This window comes from Thunnus thynnus, chromosome 14 (genome assembly GCF_963924715.1).
Source record: "Thunnus thynnus chromosome 14, fThuThy2.1, whole genome shotgun sequence".
Lineage (NCBI taxonomy): Eukaryota > Metazoa > Chordata > Actinopteri > Scombriformes > Scombridae > Thunnus > Thunnus thynnus.
Window position 1 is genome coordinate 28,743,978 of NC_089530.1, and position 14,548 is coordinate 28,758,525.

General features: G+C 36.2%; 1 protein-coding gene across 1 annotated transcript; it reads right to left on the minus strand.

Annotated features, from left to right (window-relative positions):
• Positions 1–7,107: 7,107 nt before the first annotated feature.
• LOC137197426 (G-protein coupled receptor 4-like) lies at positions 7,108–11,986 on the minus strand. Its single transcript, XM_067610829.1, has 4 exons — positions 11,907–11,986; positions 10,016–10,232; positions 9,281–9,465; positions 7,108–9,146 (listed from the first exon to the last, which is right to left on the minus strand). The coding sequence occupies exons 2-4, from the start codon at positions 10,184–10,186 to the stop codon at positions 8,639–8,641; spliced, it is 864 nt and encodes a 287-aa protein (XP_067466930.1). The 5' UTR covers positions 10,187–10,232; positions 11,907–11,986; the 3' UTR covers positions 7,108–8,638.
• Between the last annotated feature and the right edge of the window lie 2,562 nt (positions 11,987–14,548).

A 14,548-nucleotide genomic window follows, 5' to 3' on the forward strand; every position in this document is an offset into this window, starting at 1 on the left:
TGAGTCGTTAGTATTTTGTGCCGTTCAGTCTGATTAATCAGACTTCAAAATAAAATTAATCTGAAATTTGTCCCCAAAAGTAGCCTTTGACAGACACACACACACACAGACACAGATACACATCTCCTGTTCCCCAGCTGTATATCAGTATATATCTCATGCTTTATTTCTCACATTTCACACGGTTTTTGAGCATCTAATAATCTCTGTTCCTACCAAAACAATTATTTCCATGATTATAATGTTCCCCAAAGTTTCACACATGACATGCCGACAATGCACAAAATGGAACTGGAGAAAAATGGAGGCATGGAGAGGAACGCAAAACCTGATCATGAAAACTCAACTCAAATAAAAGTACTGTGAACACATAATGAAAAGCAGCAGGAGTACTACTACTACTATCATTACTACTACTACTACAAATAATAATGATCATTAAAGTAGGGAAATACAGCAGGACTAACAGGAAAATATAAACATGTTCAAGAAGTTCCTGCTTAAAATTGTATTTATGCTAAATAGTAAAATACTTCAAAGCTTCCTGGTAACGTGCTGCTGTTCCACCACTATGATGTGTTGAATGTATCAGCGACCACAGATTATCTGCTTCTTAAAAGCCCCTGTACAGCAGTTTCAGGAAACTCATAGCACATCTAACCTCTTCCCCTTTTTTTGCTTACTTCAAATACTTATAGACCATTCTGTGTCTGGTTACTACATTATTCAGTATATTTAATATAATGTTCAAATTCCAAGAAAACAGGTTTTTCTTAGAAAGTTTGTAACCATCTATATGAGACGTGGCTCCAAAGAACATATTTGGGTGATACAGAGAATAATTCTTTCCAATGAGGTCAATAATAAATTAAAGCTGCAAGCAGCGTTGAACGGGCCCTTGTGCCTCCATGCACGTCGGGCCATGACGCAATCGAAGGTCTTCTGTCACGGGCATGTAGATGTTTTCAGACCCGGGCTGTTTTCAGAAAATGCAAGAAGGAGATAAACATCACTTCCTTTGTCCACTGTTTTGCCTGCTGCTGGGGCTGCTTTGCTGAAATTTCGTAGGGGGCGCTATTCAGCCAGTTTGCATCACTGATGGAATATTGTCATGTCGACGTGTTCAGGCCGGGACTCTTATCAAACATGTAAAGTTTGGTGCAGACTGGAGCATGTACAATAAAGTTATAGCAACTTCCTCTGTCATGGCGAAGCATCAAATCTCAATGGTGCGAGGATGAGAATTTTCTGCAGGGTGAGACATGTCTGTCTTGCTCACACCTGTGGCATCAAAGTTATGCAAGTTTTGGGCCCATTCACTTGAATTTCAATGAGTAAACAAAACTCTTGATGAGTTTGTGTGTAAAGCAAATTAATTTCCTAATTTTCATCAAGTTTATTTTTAGAAAAGTAAAGATTTTAAACCCACATGACCTGGTCAAAGTTTGATTGAAATGTGTACTGTCAGGTGTGTAGAGACAATAAGTAACTGCAGCTGGACACAGAAAAATACTCATATATTTGAATGGAGAGTGTGAGCGAACCGCTAGGTGCTTGGGCCCGAATAAAGGAAAAACTGCAGTACAGAGCTACAAATTTTAGTTTTGACTTTATTTTTCTGCAGCACTTTATCACTAAACTGTCACTCGCACTCAATGAGCTCCGTTCAACCCCCACACCCACACGCCCCCCTCCTATTCTCTCTCTCTCCCTCTCAGTTGGAGAGGAGAATGTCACTCTTCTTGTGAAATATCCTCATAAATCCCATGACTTTGGCCAAATCTTACATTAAAAAACACAGTTTTTTGTAGGAAATTTCATTGCGAATCCATTGATACAGGTTTCAAAGTGGTCAGACTTATAGTTTAGACATCAGAACCATTTGTTTGACACAAAGTCCATGCCTAGAGATGGCCTCCCCATTGGTTTACATTGTAAGGTGTGATGTGGTACTACAACTTTCAGGACTTACAATATCTAAACTGTTCGAGTTATTACAAAGTTTTTAACAACTTTTGTTCAGCACAGTGTGATAAGTCATGTATTCAAGTTTGAAGCCAATACCATTAACGCCCAGGGAGGAGATAGCGTTTCTCGGGGGTCCAAAATTGGTGCAAAGTTGTACTTTGATGGGCATATTGCGGACTTCCTGTTGGATTTAGGTCAGGGTTGTGAGTGCATGATTTGTAGGTCTTGATGAGACAAATAATTAAGTTTTGGTTCGATCTCTCTACGACATTCCTATGGGCCGTGGCAGCCATATCAGATACATAGGTGGTGCTGAGTTTTTGAGCATGTTTAGGGGGTCAAATTAAGGGTTGAAGTGGCGTAATAATAAAGAAAGAAGAAGAGGAAGAAGAAGAAGACAACAAACACATGAAATACAATAGGGTCTTCGCCCCTTTGGGGCTCAGGAGCAAATCATACTGTTTAAGAAGCTGAAACCAGAGATTATTTGGCCTTTTTGCTTGAAGAATGATTGAAACAATAATTTGAAAAAACAATAAAGCAATAAAGTAATAAAGTAGCAATGAGAATAATCGACTAATCATTGAAGTTCTATATTTCATCAAAAAATAACTTGTCAGATAATACAAGTCCTTGTTATGTATATAAATATTTTTACATGATGATGTGAGGTCATTACTACAGAATGTCATACAGTTCTTTCAGTAATTTAAGGTACAGAGACATTGGTCTAGGATGGTTTGTCTTCTGCACTTGACATCCCACCAGTTGAATAACTCTGTGATCTCTGATTTTGGACAAGGAGGTTTGTATGTCTGACCAAACCATTTTATGAATCATCTGCATATTTTATATTTTGTTTATAGATTGTGCACTCTGACTAACTTTTGGAGTTAGCATGAAAATAAATTAGAGGAAACAACTGCAGGCTGGTACATTCACCATGTTTAACAACACTAACATACTAGTCATCCCTGTAGTGTACTGGTTAAGACTCATACCACAAAACTACAACATTTATGTCCAGTTTGATTCCAGCAGATCTTAGTTGCATGTCATCCCCATCTCTCTCTCTCTCTCCTCATTTCCTGTCTGACTCTACTGTCTCCTCTCAATAAAGGATAAAATGTGCCAAACAACAAAATATAAACAACAAACAACTATGTATGCAAAGCTGAGTTTTATAAGATTTTCATTTGAAATGTTCAAAATTTTCTGAGTTACTTTAATGACAAAATTCAAACTCTCAAAGAGAAGATGAAACCACAACCACATCAAAATTACACTTAGGTGAAAAAAATGCAAATGAAATAAAACACAGTTGGTTTAACCACAGTATTCTGTACACCTACAGTCTAAAGCTGTCTGCTTGTCACAGTTTGCATACTCATTATCATGACTGTTTGCAGTTCTAATGTCATTTTTACACTCCCTTCCTACTTAAGTGAAAAATAATGTCACAAAATTTACCTTGAAAGTTGCAAGACCACACCTGGATGAGTTCCCTACACCAAGTTTGATGTTTGGTCCTCTGCATCCAAACAGTCTACAGTAAATATGGTGAGTGATAACATGCAGTAGGTTCCTGATACTACGGAAGAGAGGAAAAAGTAGACAGACATGAATATGTAAAGTACATTAGTACAACTAGCTGGAACGTGGTTCCATTTATAACTTTGGGGAAGCTAAAATGGGACGATGGCACTAGTGATGTAACTGACCTGCACGCTGATATTTGACATGTTTTTTACTCTTCCCGAAAACAAATAGTCTTGAAATATTTGTATGAAACAAATATTTGTAAAAAAAACAAAAAAAAAAAAAACAAAACACTATTTGTGCTTTGCTGAATAAGGTATTTGTATTCAGGCACACCCTTAGTAACTTTGATAAATTTTGTGTACCGTATTGTAAAGTGTTGGTTGGAAGAAACAACTGCAGGCTGACACATCTCCATTTCTAACAACATTAACACATAACTTCTTCAATATAAATGTTATGACCAAACTTAACAGTTTGTGCTTCTCATTTATTAGCATTACATTTGAGTCACAGCCTGGTAAAAATAAACAAAGAGAATAAGGCAGAAAACAACTGACATCAACAGGAATATTCTTTCTGCCAATAATATACTCCCAAGCATATACAGTATATCAGTCCAGTTTAAGATTATCTTGTAGTTTGTTAAGTTTTAAGTGACATTAAATGTGTTTGGTGATAATTGTAACTTTTGTCATATTTAAATTGATGAACTCCCGACATTGAGTGTGATCTTCATTTTATCTGCACCTCAACATTGATGTTTCAGCACTGACTCATGCAACCACTGTGTCATTTCATGTTTCATGCTACCATCTAGTGGCCAAACATAAAACCATCTGTATAATCTCTTACATATGGAATAACTGGCAAGCTGCCAAGCCACATTGCTGATGGTGCAGTGCTGCACTGGCTTCATCCACTCATCTCCAAACTAACAACAATAACAGGTTTGACTCCTGATTCATTAGAAAGGGTTTTGTATGGTGGCCCCTAAGGACAAAGCACATACAAGAGTGAATGCACAAACATTAATACAAAAGCATGCTCCAAATCAAGAAATGCTACAAATACCAAAATACTTATAAAAAAGGAAAAACACATGAAGTGCTCCAGGCTGCTAGGAGGATTTGGAGCGTGTTCTTCTTAATGTTTGTGCTTTCACTCTTGTATATGCTTTGTCCTTAGGGGCCACCGTAGTTTTGGACTACAGAACCAGGAAGAGAGTTCAAACAATTTTCCAGTTTGTGTTATTTTTTTTCCCACCCTCATTCTGTGAAGACCCGCCCCTACTGTGCCTCTGATTGGCTTTGATATTCTTACCCTAACCCTAACCATCTCACTCCTCTTCTGCATTATGTCTATGACCACTTTAGAGCGCAAAGTTATGCTCCGTGTGCACTCTAGATATGACAGTTTGTGTCTATGACTGCTTCAAAGGGCATGTTTTCACTCCATGCAGGCTCTACATTGGATGCTTAAAGTCTCTAACCGCTTTAGAGTGCATAGTTCTGCTCCCTGAGTGCTCTCAATCAGACAGTTCACGTCTCTGACAGATACATTTCATACTGGTTTATTATCCATGTGGATGCCCAGGTACTTGAAAGAGTCCAACTTTTTGTGTTGAGGGTGAGATGATGTTCATCACACCACTGTAAAAAAGTTCTGTATTTTAGACTTATACATCTAGTCCTGGACATCAGAGTTATTTAACATAAGGGAAACAAAGTCTAAGGAAACACAACAAGGGAACTTTATATTAAAATAAAGATATGCACTTAATTTGATTAATTTGGATGTCTGTCACCTCTCTGTAGGTTCAGATAAACATTTGAATCCATTTTTGCACAAAACATGCAGAAATCAATGACTGTGGATTTTGTTCCCCATTACTTACATTAAAAGCACATTAGGAAGGGATCTTCTAATGGTCAGTGTGAACAGGAGGAATGATTACAGCGAGCTATTTCAATGTTCATTTGAGCAACTGACTGTTGTTTTAAGACTTGAAAAAATGTGAACATATCCTTCAAGTAATATATGGGGTTATTAAATGTTACATGCTGAACTAAAATCAACAAACAATAGTCTGGCATAGGCCCTGGGATTCTCCAGGTGTTTAGTGACCATGTGCACTATACTAGTGATTACATCATCAGTTCCTCTGTGGTGTCTGTATGCAAATTGGTATGGGTCTAACTGTGGGCCTTCCTCAGACTGCAGGTTGCTCACCATAGTTATTTCCATACATTTCATCACTTCGGGGGTCAAGGCAGGTTTGATACATATTAGCATAACAATAGCATGCATAATAGATGATAATTAATTCTTGTCATATCTAAGTTAAATGATTGTTTTTTTCTTCTAATATTCAGCTCAACACTGATGTTAGCAGACAGGACTCAAATAAACCTCACAATATTTTGCTCAGAGCAAAAACTGCCACTTGTTAGTTTGATATTGGAAGAGTATGATGAAAGCCAACAATGGACGCTGGATATCTGTATTAGACACTGAAAAGGAATAAAACTGACATTTAGCAGCCCTGTGACCTTTTACAGGATCATGGCTTTCAAAATAACCTCTTGACTTGTATGAGTGTCCTGTTGGATCTCTGCAGTGTCAGAGGGTTAGAAACTATAAATCTGATAGTTATAAAAATCAGTCAGGCGGTCTGAGAGTAGCCCCGCTGTGGTCACCACAAAACAGCTAGGGTGAAATGACAGGGCGCACAGTTCGCTCACTCTCATAGCTGAGGTCAACGCAAGCAGCAGAGCTGTTTTGAATGACAACGCCTTCAGAGAGGAGCGCTCCAGAAGCTCATAGGGATCACTCACTAGGGCCTCATGCACCACCGGCACATTCCACTGGGGGGCAGAGACAGGTCGATAGCCAAAACTCTCAGGAGGAAACAGCTGCTGCATACACTTTAACAATGGCATGAGAAAGCTGCCTTTTTAGGGTTGAACTTTTCCATGTACCTTATTTGTACGTCAATTTGGATAAAAGTGTCTCCCACATGAATAAATGCAAATCTGAACGTAAACTACAAGAGATACTCAAACAAAACTGGTACAGATACAAGTCTTATCTCGTCCACTTGGACCTACTGAGCAATATTTTATACAGTGTAATATCACAAAAGTTGGTCATAGGATAACTCACTCCATAACCTTTTAACCTATACATCTAATCAGTTATATGAAGGTATCCTTCAGGCTAGATGGAAATATGTCATGTAGCTCACATTAGTCTGTTCTGCTTGTGGCTTTTTAGTTGTTTTTTTTCATATGAGCAGACAATTAGGACTGTTTGTTGCTCTAAATGAGTTTTTATCTTTCAGGTTAGCCAAAACCTTTTCAGTTCTGTCATTGCAATGCACATAAAGTGTGCAGAGTTGATGAAATTCAGTAACAGTAATGCCTAAAAAGTCAGAGAGAAAACTTTAAAATACAAGATTTCAGTTCCAAAGGTATCTGTGGACTAACCAAACAGGTATTTTGGGCTGGGGAGAGTAAAATGACAGATGTGTGCTCTGAATGGAGTTGAAATGACTCAATACTTGTTCTTTAATCACATATGATTAAATACATTACAACAACTATAATTAATCATCTTTTTTGTGCACTATACAACTAATCAAGTAGTAACCTTAAGCTCTTAGCAATCATACGTTATCTTCTGAAAATGCATGTTTTTCTTTATAAAGTGTCACCCTGCAGAAAGCCAAAGTATTTAAAGAGATTGTGGGAAATATGTTTTTGTTGGATCTCTGCTGTTGCAGTGTCAGCTGATTAGTGCAACAGTTGGTAATCAACAAGTTATAGAAGGGGGAAATGTACAGTAGGCCTCACTACTGTAACTTATAGTGAAATATATGATATAATTTCTGCCCCAAATTATTATCTAAAAAAGAATGAGAACACAATTCAGTAATTTGGAAAAAAAAAGAAGCAAAATGCCTCCATGGTATTACACAAGAGTAGAGTTGGGCTATATGATGATATATACAAGAAACAACCAGCAGAAATTTTGTTGATTTGTTAGATTTAATTCACACAGTTAGTCAAAAGCAAATGTTTTTGTCTAAAAACGTGTTTTTATTGAATTTCCAGGAAATTTACAATTTCTTATAAAAGTACTGTGATATAAGATTGTATCTATATTGTCAAGCCATAGCATGCCGACCATAAAACCCCCTAAAATATAACTTATATTAAATAAAAAGAAGTAAATCATATGTTGTTTAACTTGTGTGCATAAAAATACCCCCCCCCCCACACAATAATAGACATACACCGTTATAGGTAGGAAAAAAGTAACATATAATGTAAATGAGAGGCCAAAGAAAAAAAGTCTATAGACTTGATATGATGATCTCTGTGTAGAAATAAGACGGAGTGGCAGCTATAATAACAGGGTGATCATGGTGTTGAACAGCTCAGTTGATCAACTAATAATATCTGTTTTGCTTCTTTGATTCAAGGGGACATAACATGCACATTTCCAGGTCTATAGTTTTATTCTGGGACTCTACTGGAATATTTCTGCATGACTTCCAGTTCAAAAAACTCCTTATTTATCTAATACTGCCCCTTTATGCAGCCCCTCAGTTCAGCCTCTGTCTGAAACAGGTCGTTTTAGCTCCTGTCTCTTTAAGGCCCCCCCTTGATGAGCCTACTCTGTTCTGATTGGCCAGCTCCAGGAAGCTGCCCCTCGGCAGACTTAAATTATGAATATAAATGACAGAAAATCACAAAAAGCATGTTATGTCCCCTTCAGAGGAGAATAATGAGACATCAACTTAATGCACATTTGTTGAAGCCCTAACAGTGAACCAGAAAAAGTTAACCTGCATGGACAAACATTTCCCACCAACCACTTCTCTCACAACATAATCAAGACAATGCTTCTTTTTTATCTACTTGTGATGGTCACACCACTGGCTGACAACAAACAGTGTTAGTAGTTTTGTTGTCATACAGCAAACACTTCATTTATTTTTTGTTTGCTAGTTTAAGTGCATTTTAGTTAACATCCAGACACATTACAGTTAACATCTGTTTTCTCCCTTTTCTTTCTCCCTCTTTCTCTGCCTGCATGGAGCTGACTGTGTACATGTTTTTGTCTTTCATGCTGATGATCTGCTTTTATCATCACTGTCCATTCTGCAACAACACAGAGAGGCCAAAAGCTTGTCTATGGCCCCTTTCCTAATGAAAATATACAGAATCAAGTCTGCAAGAGGACTGAATCTGAGAAGAATGAAAGTCAGTTTGCTGAAGGTATCATTATGTCTGTCTTCTCCTACCAGGTACCAGATGATGCTGGGTAGAAACAGCAGCGTGTAGATGAGCAGCACCAGGACCAACATTCCCACAATTCGTTGTTTTTCATCAGAGGAGACCGAGATGGCAGCAGACAGCGATTTGAGGGTCCCACCCAGGAAGAATATGAGCAGTGGGAAAGGAACGAGGAGGAAGACATAGGAAATGGTGTTTTTGACCCTATGATCAACCCAGTAATAGTAAGGAAGGACATAAACAAGAGGAAGGGTCCAGACCACGACACAGACTGCAAGAGAGATCTTGATGGTGCTTCTGAAGCGGTACCACAGTGGCCATGCAATGCCCAAATACCTGTAACACAAAATACACAGTCTATCATCAGATACAGAATATTCCTGACTTTAAGGGGATTCAGATTTATATGGTAATATAATGGTCATACACATGGAAGTAGCTAAAAACATACAGTATAGACAGATAGCTACCTTTCCAGGGCGATACAGACCATGAAGCCAACACTGGCCATCACACCAAAGAAGTTAATATAAAAGAAGATTTCATAGATCTTCCCGTCAGGTTTTGCCACTAAGACGATCATGCAGCAGAACTGAATGATGTCAGAGATGAAGAGGTTGATGATGTAGATTGGAGCAACATTGTTATTTTGCACCTGCAAGAAAACAATGGTAGAAATAATAAAAGCAGCTGGAAACATTTTCTTTTTCAATTTTAATTTAGGACCTTTGCACAAAATGTGCAAAAATACAAGTGGATGGAATTCTAAGTAATGATAAATACGTCATTTTGCTCTGCTCAGCAATTGCAGTCAGAAAGTTCATGCATCGACCAATGTGTCACATTTGGCCAATTCTATATACATATATATATATATATATATATATATATATATATATATTTCTTGATTGTTAAAATCAAGTCCCAAAATAATGAGCTCAAATAATGCTGTACAAATTGTCCTGACAAATCTTTTATGACAATTTCTTCTCTACAAGTTAATGATGCTGTTAACTTCACCTTAAGATAAGCTGGATTGAAGCTACACATGTTAACTGCATGTGTTTAAGGTCCAATTAGCTTAAATTTATTGGTCATTACAAGACTTCCTTCCAGCCCCCAAGCAGGATGAAGATTCATTACAGACAGACTGTATGACAGACACATGACCTAAAATTAATAAATCTTAGTCATAAAGTACTCACCTGGGAATAAAGAGAGTAGATGGCCGCTACAGTCAAAGGAAGGCCGATACTAATGATTATGCATGTCATCACATACATAAAATATGGTTCAGCAAAGTCGGGGTAGATTTCATTGCTTGCATCACTATAATCATAGTCGAATGTGACATTGCTGTAATTATTGCTTTCCATCTGTGAGGTGTTGATGTAGAAATCTTCTTCTTCTTCAGAATGAAACCTGTTGTATGAGAGATCAGGTTATGGAAGTTTTTTAATATCTACATAACATTTTTAAGTGACATCACTAAAGTCTTGAGGTGCAAGTTCACACAAATACAGTGTATATTATAGCCATAAAAAAGGTGTCTTTGTTACATTTTCTCCTAATAATATTTCTTCAAGGCTGCAATTAACAATTATTTTCATCATTGATTAAGCTGCTGATTATTTTCCCTATTAAATGATTAACCTTTTAGTTTATAAAATGTAGTGTTTTATACACTGTAAAAATGGCACTCATGATTTCTTTGAGCCTGCGGGGATGTCTTCAGCTTACTATTTGTTTCTGACCAACAATCCAAAGCCTGAAGATTTTTAATGTACTGTTGCATATGACAAAGAAAAGGAGCAAATCATAATGTTTAAGAAGCTGAAACCAGAGAATATTTGGCCTTTTTGCTCGAAGAATGATTGAAACAATAATTTGAAAAAACAATAAAGCAATAAAGTAGCAATGAGAATAATCGACTAATCATTGAAGTTCTATATTTCATCAAAAAATAACTTGTCAGATAATACAAGTCCTTGTGATGTATATAAATATTTTTACATGATGATGTGAGGTCATTACTACAGAATTTCATACAGTTCTTTCAGTAATTTAAGGTACAGAGACATTGGTCTAGGATGGTTTGTCTTCTGCACTTGACATCCCACCAGTTGAATAACTCTGTGCTCTCTGATTTTGGACAAGGAGGTTTGCATGTCTGACCAAACCATTTTATGAATCATCTGCATATTTTATATTTTGTTTACAGATTGTGCACTCTGACTATGTTTTGGAGTTAGCATGAAAATAAGTTGGAGGAAACAACTGCAGGTTGGTACATTCACCATGTTTAACAACACTAACATACTGGTCATCCCTTTAGCGTACTGGTTAAGACTCATACCACAAAACTACAACATTTATGTCCAGTTTGATTCTAGCAGATCTTAGTTGCATGTCATCCCCATCTCTCTCTCTCTCTACACATTTCCTGTCTGACTCTACTGTCTCCTCTCAATAAAGGATAAAATGTACCAAATCACCAAAAATAACCAACAAATAAAACAAACAAACAAAAGAAACACTTATGAGATGGAATCATTAATTGACTGTAATCTATCTTGGTTTGTGTAACTCTATCCCTCTGTTAGACTTTTATTTTTTATCTTATTTTATTTCTTTTCATATCGTCACAGCAGAGGAAACTCTTTTATATCTCAGCTGTCATCAAAACTGCAAATATCACTATAAATACCTCTATGTGGATCAATGTTGGCTCAGAACATTCAGTAAATACAAGAAATACAGAAATATAATAATGAATATTTGTTTCTTCATTCTTATTTATTTAGCTCATTTTATTTCATTCAAAATAGTGAAAAGTTCTGAATGTTATTATCTTTTTAGTTATTTTCTCACCTTTTTTTGTCTTTGTTACACAACTTTTACACATCAAAATGGTATTTACGGGAAAAAACACAAATGAAATAAAACACAGTTGGTTTAACCAAAGTATTCTGTACACCTACAGTCCAAAGCTGTCTGCTTGTCACAGTTAGCATACTCATTATCATGACTGTTTGCAGTTCTAATGTCATTTTTACAATCTCTACATACACAAGTGAAAAATGTCACAAAACTTACTTTGAAAGCTGCAAGACCACACCTGGATGAGTTCCCTACACAGAGGTTGATGTTTGGTCGTCTGCATCCAAACAGTCTACAGTAAATATGGTGAGTTAAAGCACTGAAACACATTTGTAATTAACTGATCTCAGATCACATCACTCTCTGATTGGCCAAAACAACACAGGATATGTAACATCCTCAAAGATGTCACATACAGGGTTGTGGTTTTATCTTCCTTTGAGAGTTTGAACTTTGTTGTGAAAGTAACTCAGAAAAATTTCAACATTTCAAATGAAAATATTATAAAACTCAGCTTTTATCATTTCTGTATTTCTACTCGTCTTACTTTCCCACAGTTTTGTTTTTCAAAATACTGTATATTTTCTGAGTTGTCATATTGTTTGTTTATGAGACACTCATATACTTGTATTTCTCACATGTGAAATTTGTACAGAAGGGAAGAGAGGGAGAAACTTACTGGTTGGACAGCAGTAAACTGTCACTGTTTGCATGTTGGTTTTCATGACTGTTTGCATCTCTGTTTTCTTGTTTTGCATCACTAAATTCACAGTTTTTATGTGCTACATTATGAATAGAGTGACACCATTATTGCTTCTACGCTGTATGACAGTAAAACAAAAAAAGTACAAAGGAAATGCACAAAATTTACTTTTGAAAGCTGCAGGATCTCAACCTGATTGAGTGGTGAGTATGAGACACAGGAGGTTCCTCTATTTAGACTTCTAAAGAATAGAGAAGTTGTTCTATTTCAAGATTGTTGCGATTGGCATTCTTGCTATAAAGCATGCAGGAGCATTAAAAAAGGCATGAATATTAGGACAAAGGTTAGTCTCATTCACCTGGTGAATGTAAGTCCAATATTCACTCTCTTTTAGCTCTGTTTTTGTTCTCTACCAACTCCTGAGGGAAATATCTGGATCTTTAGCTGCTAAATGCTCCACTATGTTCACCAGCTAGTCTACAGCTAACTGTCTGTTGGTGCTGAGCAGGTAGTGTACAGTGGGTTTTTAGAGCTTTTTCTCTGATAACAGCTGCCTGCTGTGGCTGAAAATGAAGCTATAAGAGTGCAGAGAGTGAATCAAGAGGGTGACAGATAAACAATGAGCTGAAACTCTCTATAAAGCTCCGTAAAGCCGAGGAGAGCTGCAGAGATGCTGATAAGTAATGAATGAGTCGTTAGTATTTTGTGCCGTTCAGTCTAATTAATCAGACTTCAAAATAAAATTAATCTGAAATTTGTCCTCAAAAGTAGCCTTTGACAGACACACACACACACACACACACACACACACAGACACAGATACACATCTCCTGTTCCCCAGCTGTATATCAGTATATATCTCATGCTTTATTTCTCACATTTCACACGGTTTTTTAGCATCTAATAATCTCTGTTCCTACCAAAACAATTATTTCTACTATCACAATGTTCCCAAAAGTTTCACACAAACATGGTGACAATGCACAAAATGGAACTGGAGAAAACATGGAGGCATGGAGAGGAACGCAAAACCTGATTATGAAAACTCAACTCACAAATAAAAGTACTGTGAACACAGAATGAAAAGCAGCAGGAGTACTACTACTACTATCATTACTACTACTGCTACAACTAATGATGATAATTAAAGTAGGGAAATACAGAAGGCCTAACAGGAAAATATAAACATGTTCAAGAAGTTCCTGCTTAAAATTGTATTTATGCTAAATAGTAAAATACTTATAATACTGCAGATTGTTATCTGCTTCTGAACAGCCCCTGTACAGCAGTTTCAGGAGAAGTTATTGCATAATTTAACCTCTTCCTCCTTTTTTTTTTTTTTTTTTTTTTTGCTATTTGCAAAAATACAGAACATGTGGGGGTAACAAAAATAATGATAGTTAATAAAACAAAATAATGAAATTAAAAGTGTTACTGTCAGACAATTTTGTGTCTGGTTACTACATTATTCAGTATTTCTGATATAATGTTCAAATTCCTTGAAAAAAAGAGAACATATTTGGGTAATACAGAGGGTAATTCTTTCCAATGAGGTCAATAATAAATAATTAAGTCAATAATAGTTTCTTGTGTGATAAGAAAGAGAAAAAAGGACCATGAAGTATTTCACAACGAATTACAGAAGTGAAAACCTGCTGGGTGATGGTAGGAGGAAGTGACACTTGATATTTCTTATGTTGTTGTTTTTATATTCTGTTAAAACATTTCATACTGTTTACTGTTGTAAACAGTATGAAATGTTTTAATTTTAAGTTCTTTCATTTGACAAATGACTTTTTGTAATGTCATTTATTATAATTTATATTTCTTATGATATCAGTTGTTAAAAATGAAAGCTATGGCTAATATGTATAAACATCAACATAATTTAAAAAAACAACAACAAAAAACACCATCAGCTACTCTATAGGTTCATTTTCATCATATCATCTTCTCCTGTCTTAAGTTATGTTGCTTAACAACTTTTATAAGACAGATTTTACACACTAAACATCACTGTGGCAAAATTGTACCCAGTTTGGTTCAATATTGCACCAATACAACATTATGTTAACTTTACTCAGTAGCAATAGTGTCACACACAACAAGCTGAAACTGCTAAAAACTGTTATAAATGTTTTGGTTCTGATACAAA

What these genes read in the sequence shown, in the direction of transcription:
- LOC137197426 (XM_067610829.1), bottom strand. Translation starts at nt 10,186, where the DNA reads ATGGAAAGCAATAATTACAGCAATGTCACATTCGACTATGATTATAGT. An exon ending in TCTACTCTCTTTATTCCCAG is followed by an intron (nt 9,466 to 10,015) that starts GTGAGTACTTTA and finishes GTTTTCTTGCAG; the next exon opens with GTGCAAAATAACAATGTTGC. An exon ending in GTCTGTATCGCCCTGGAAAG is followed by an intron (nt 9,147 to 9,280) that starts GTAGCTATCTGT and finishes TTTGTGTTACAG; the next exon opens with GTATTTGGGCATTGCATGGC.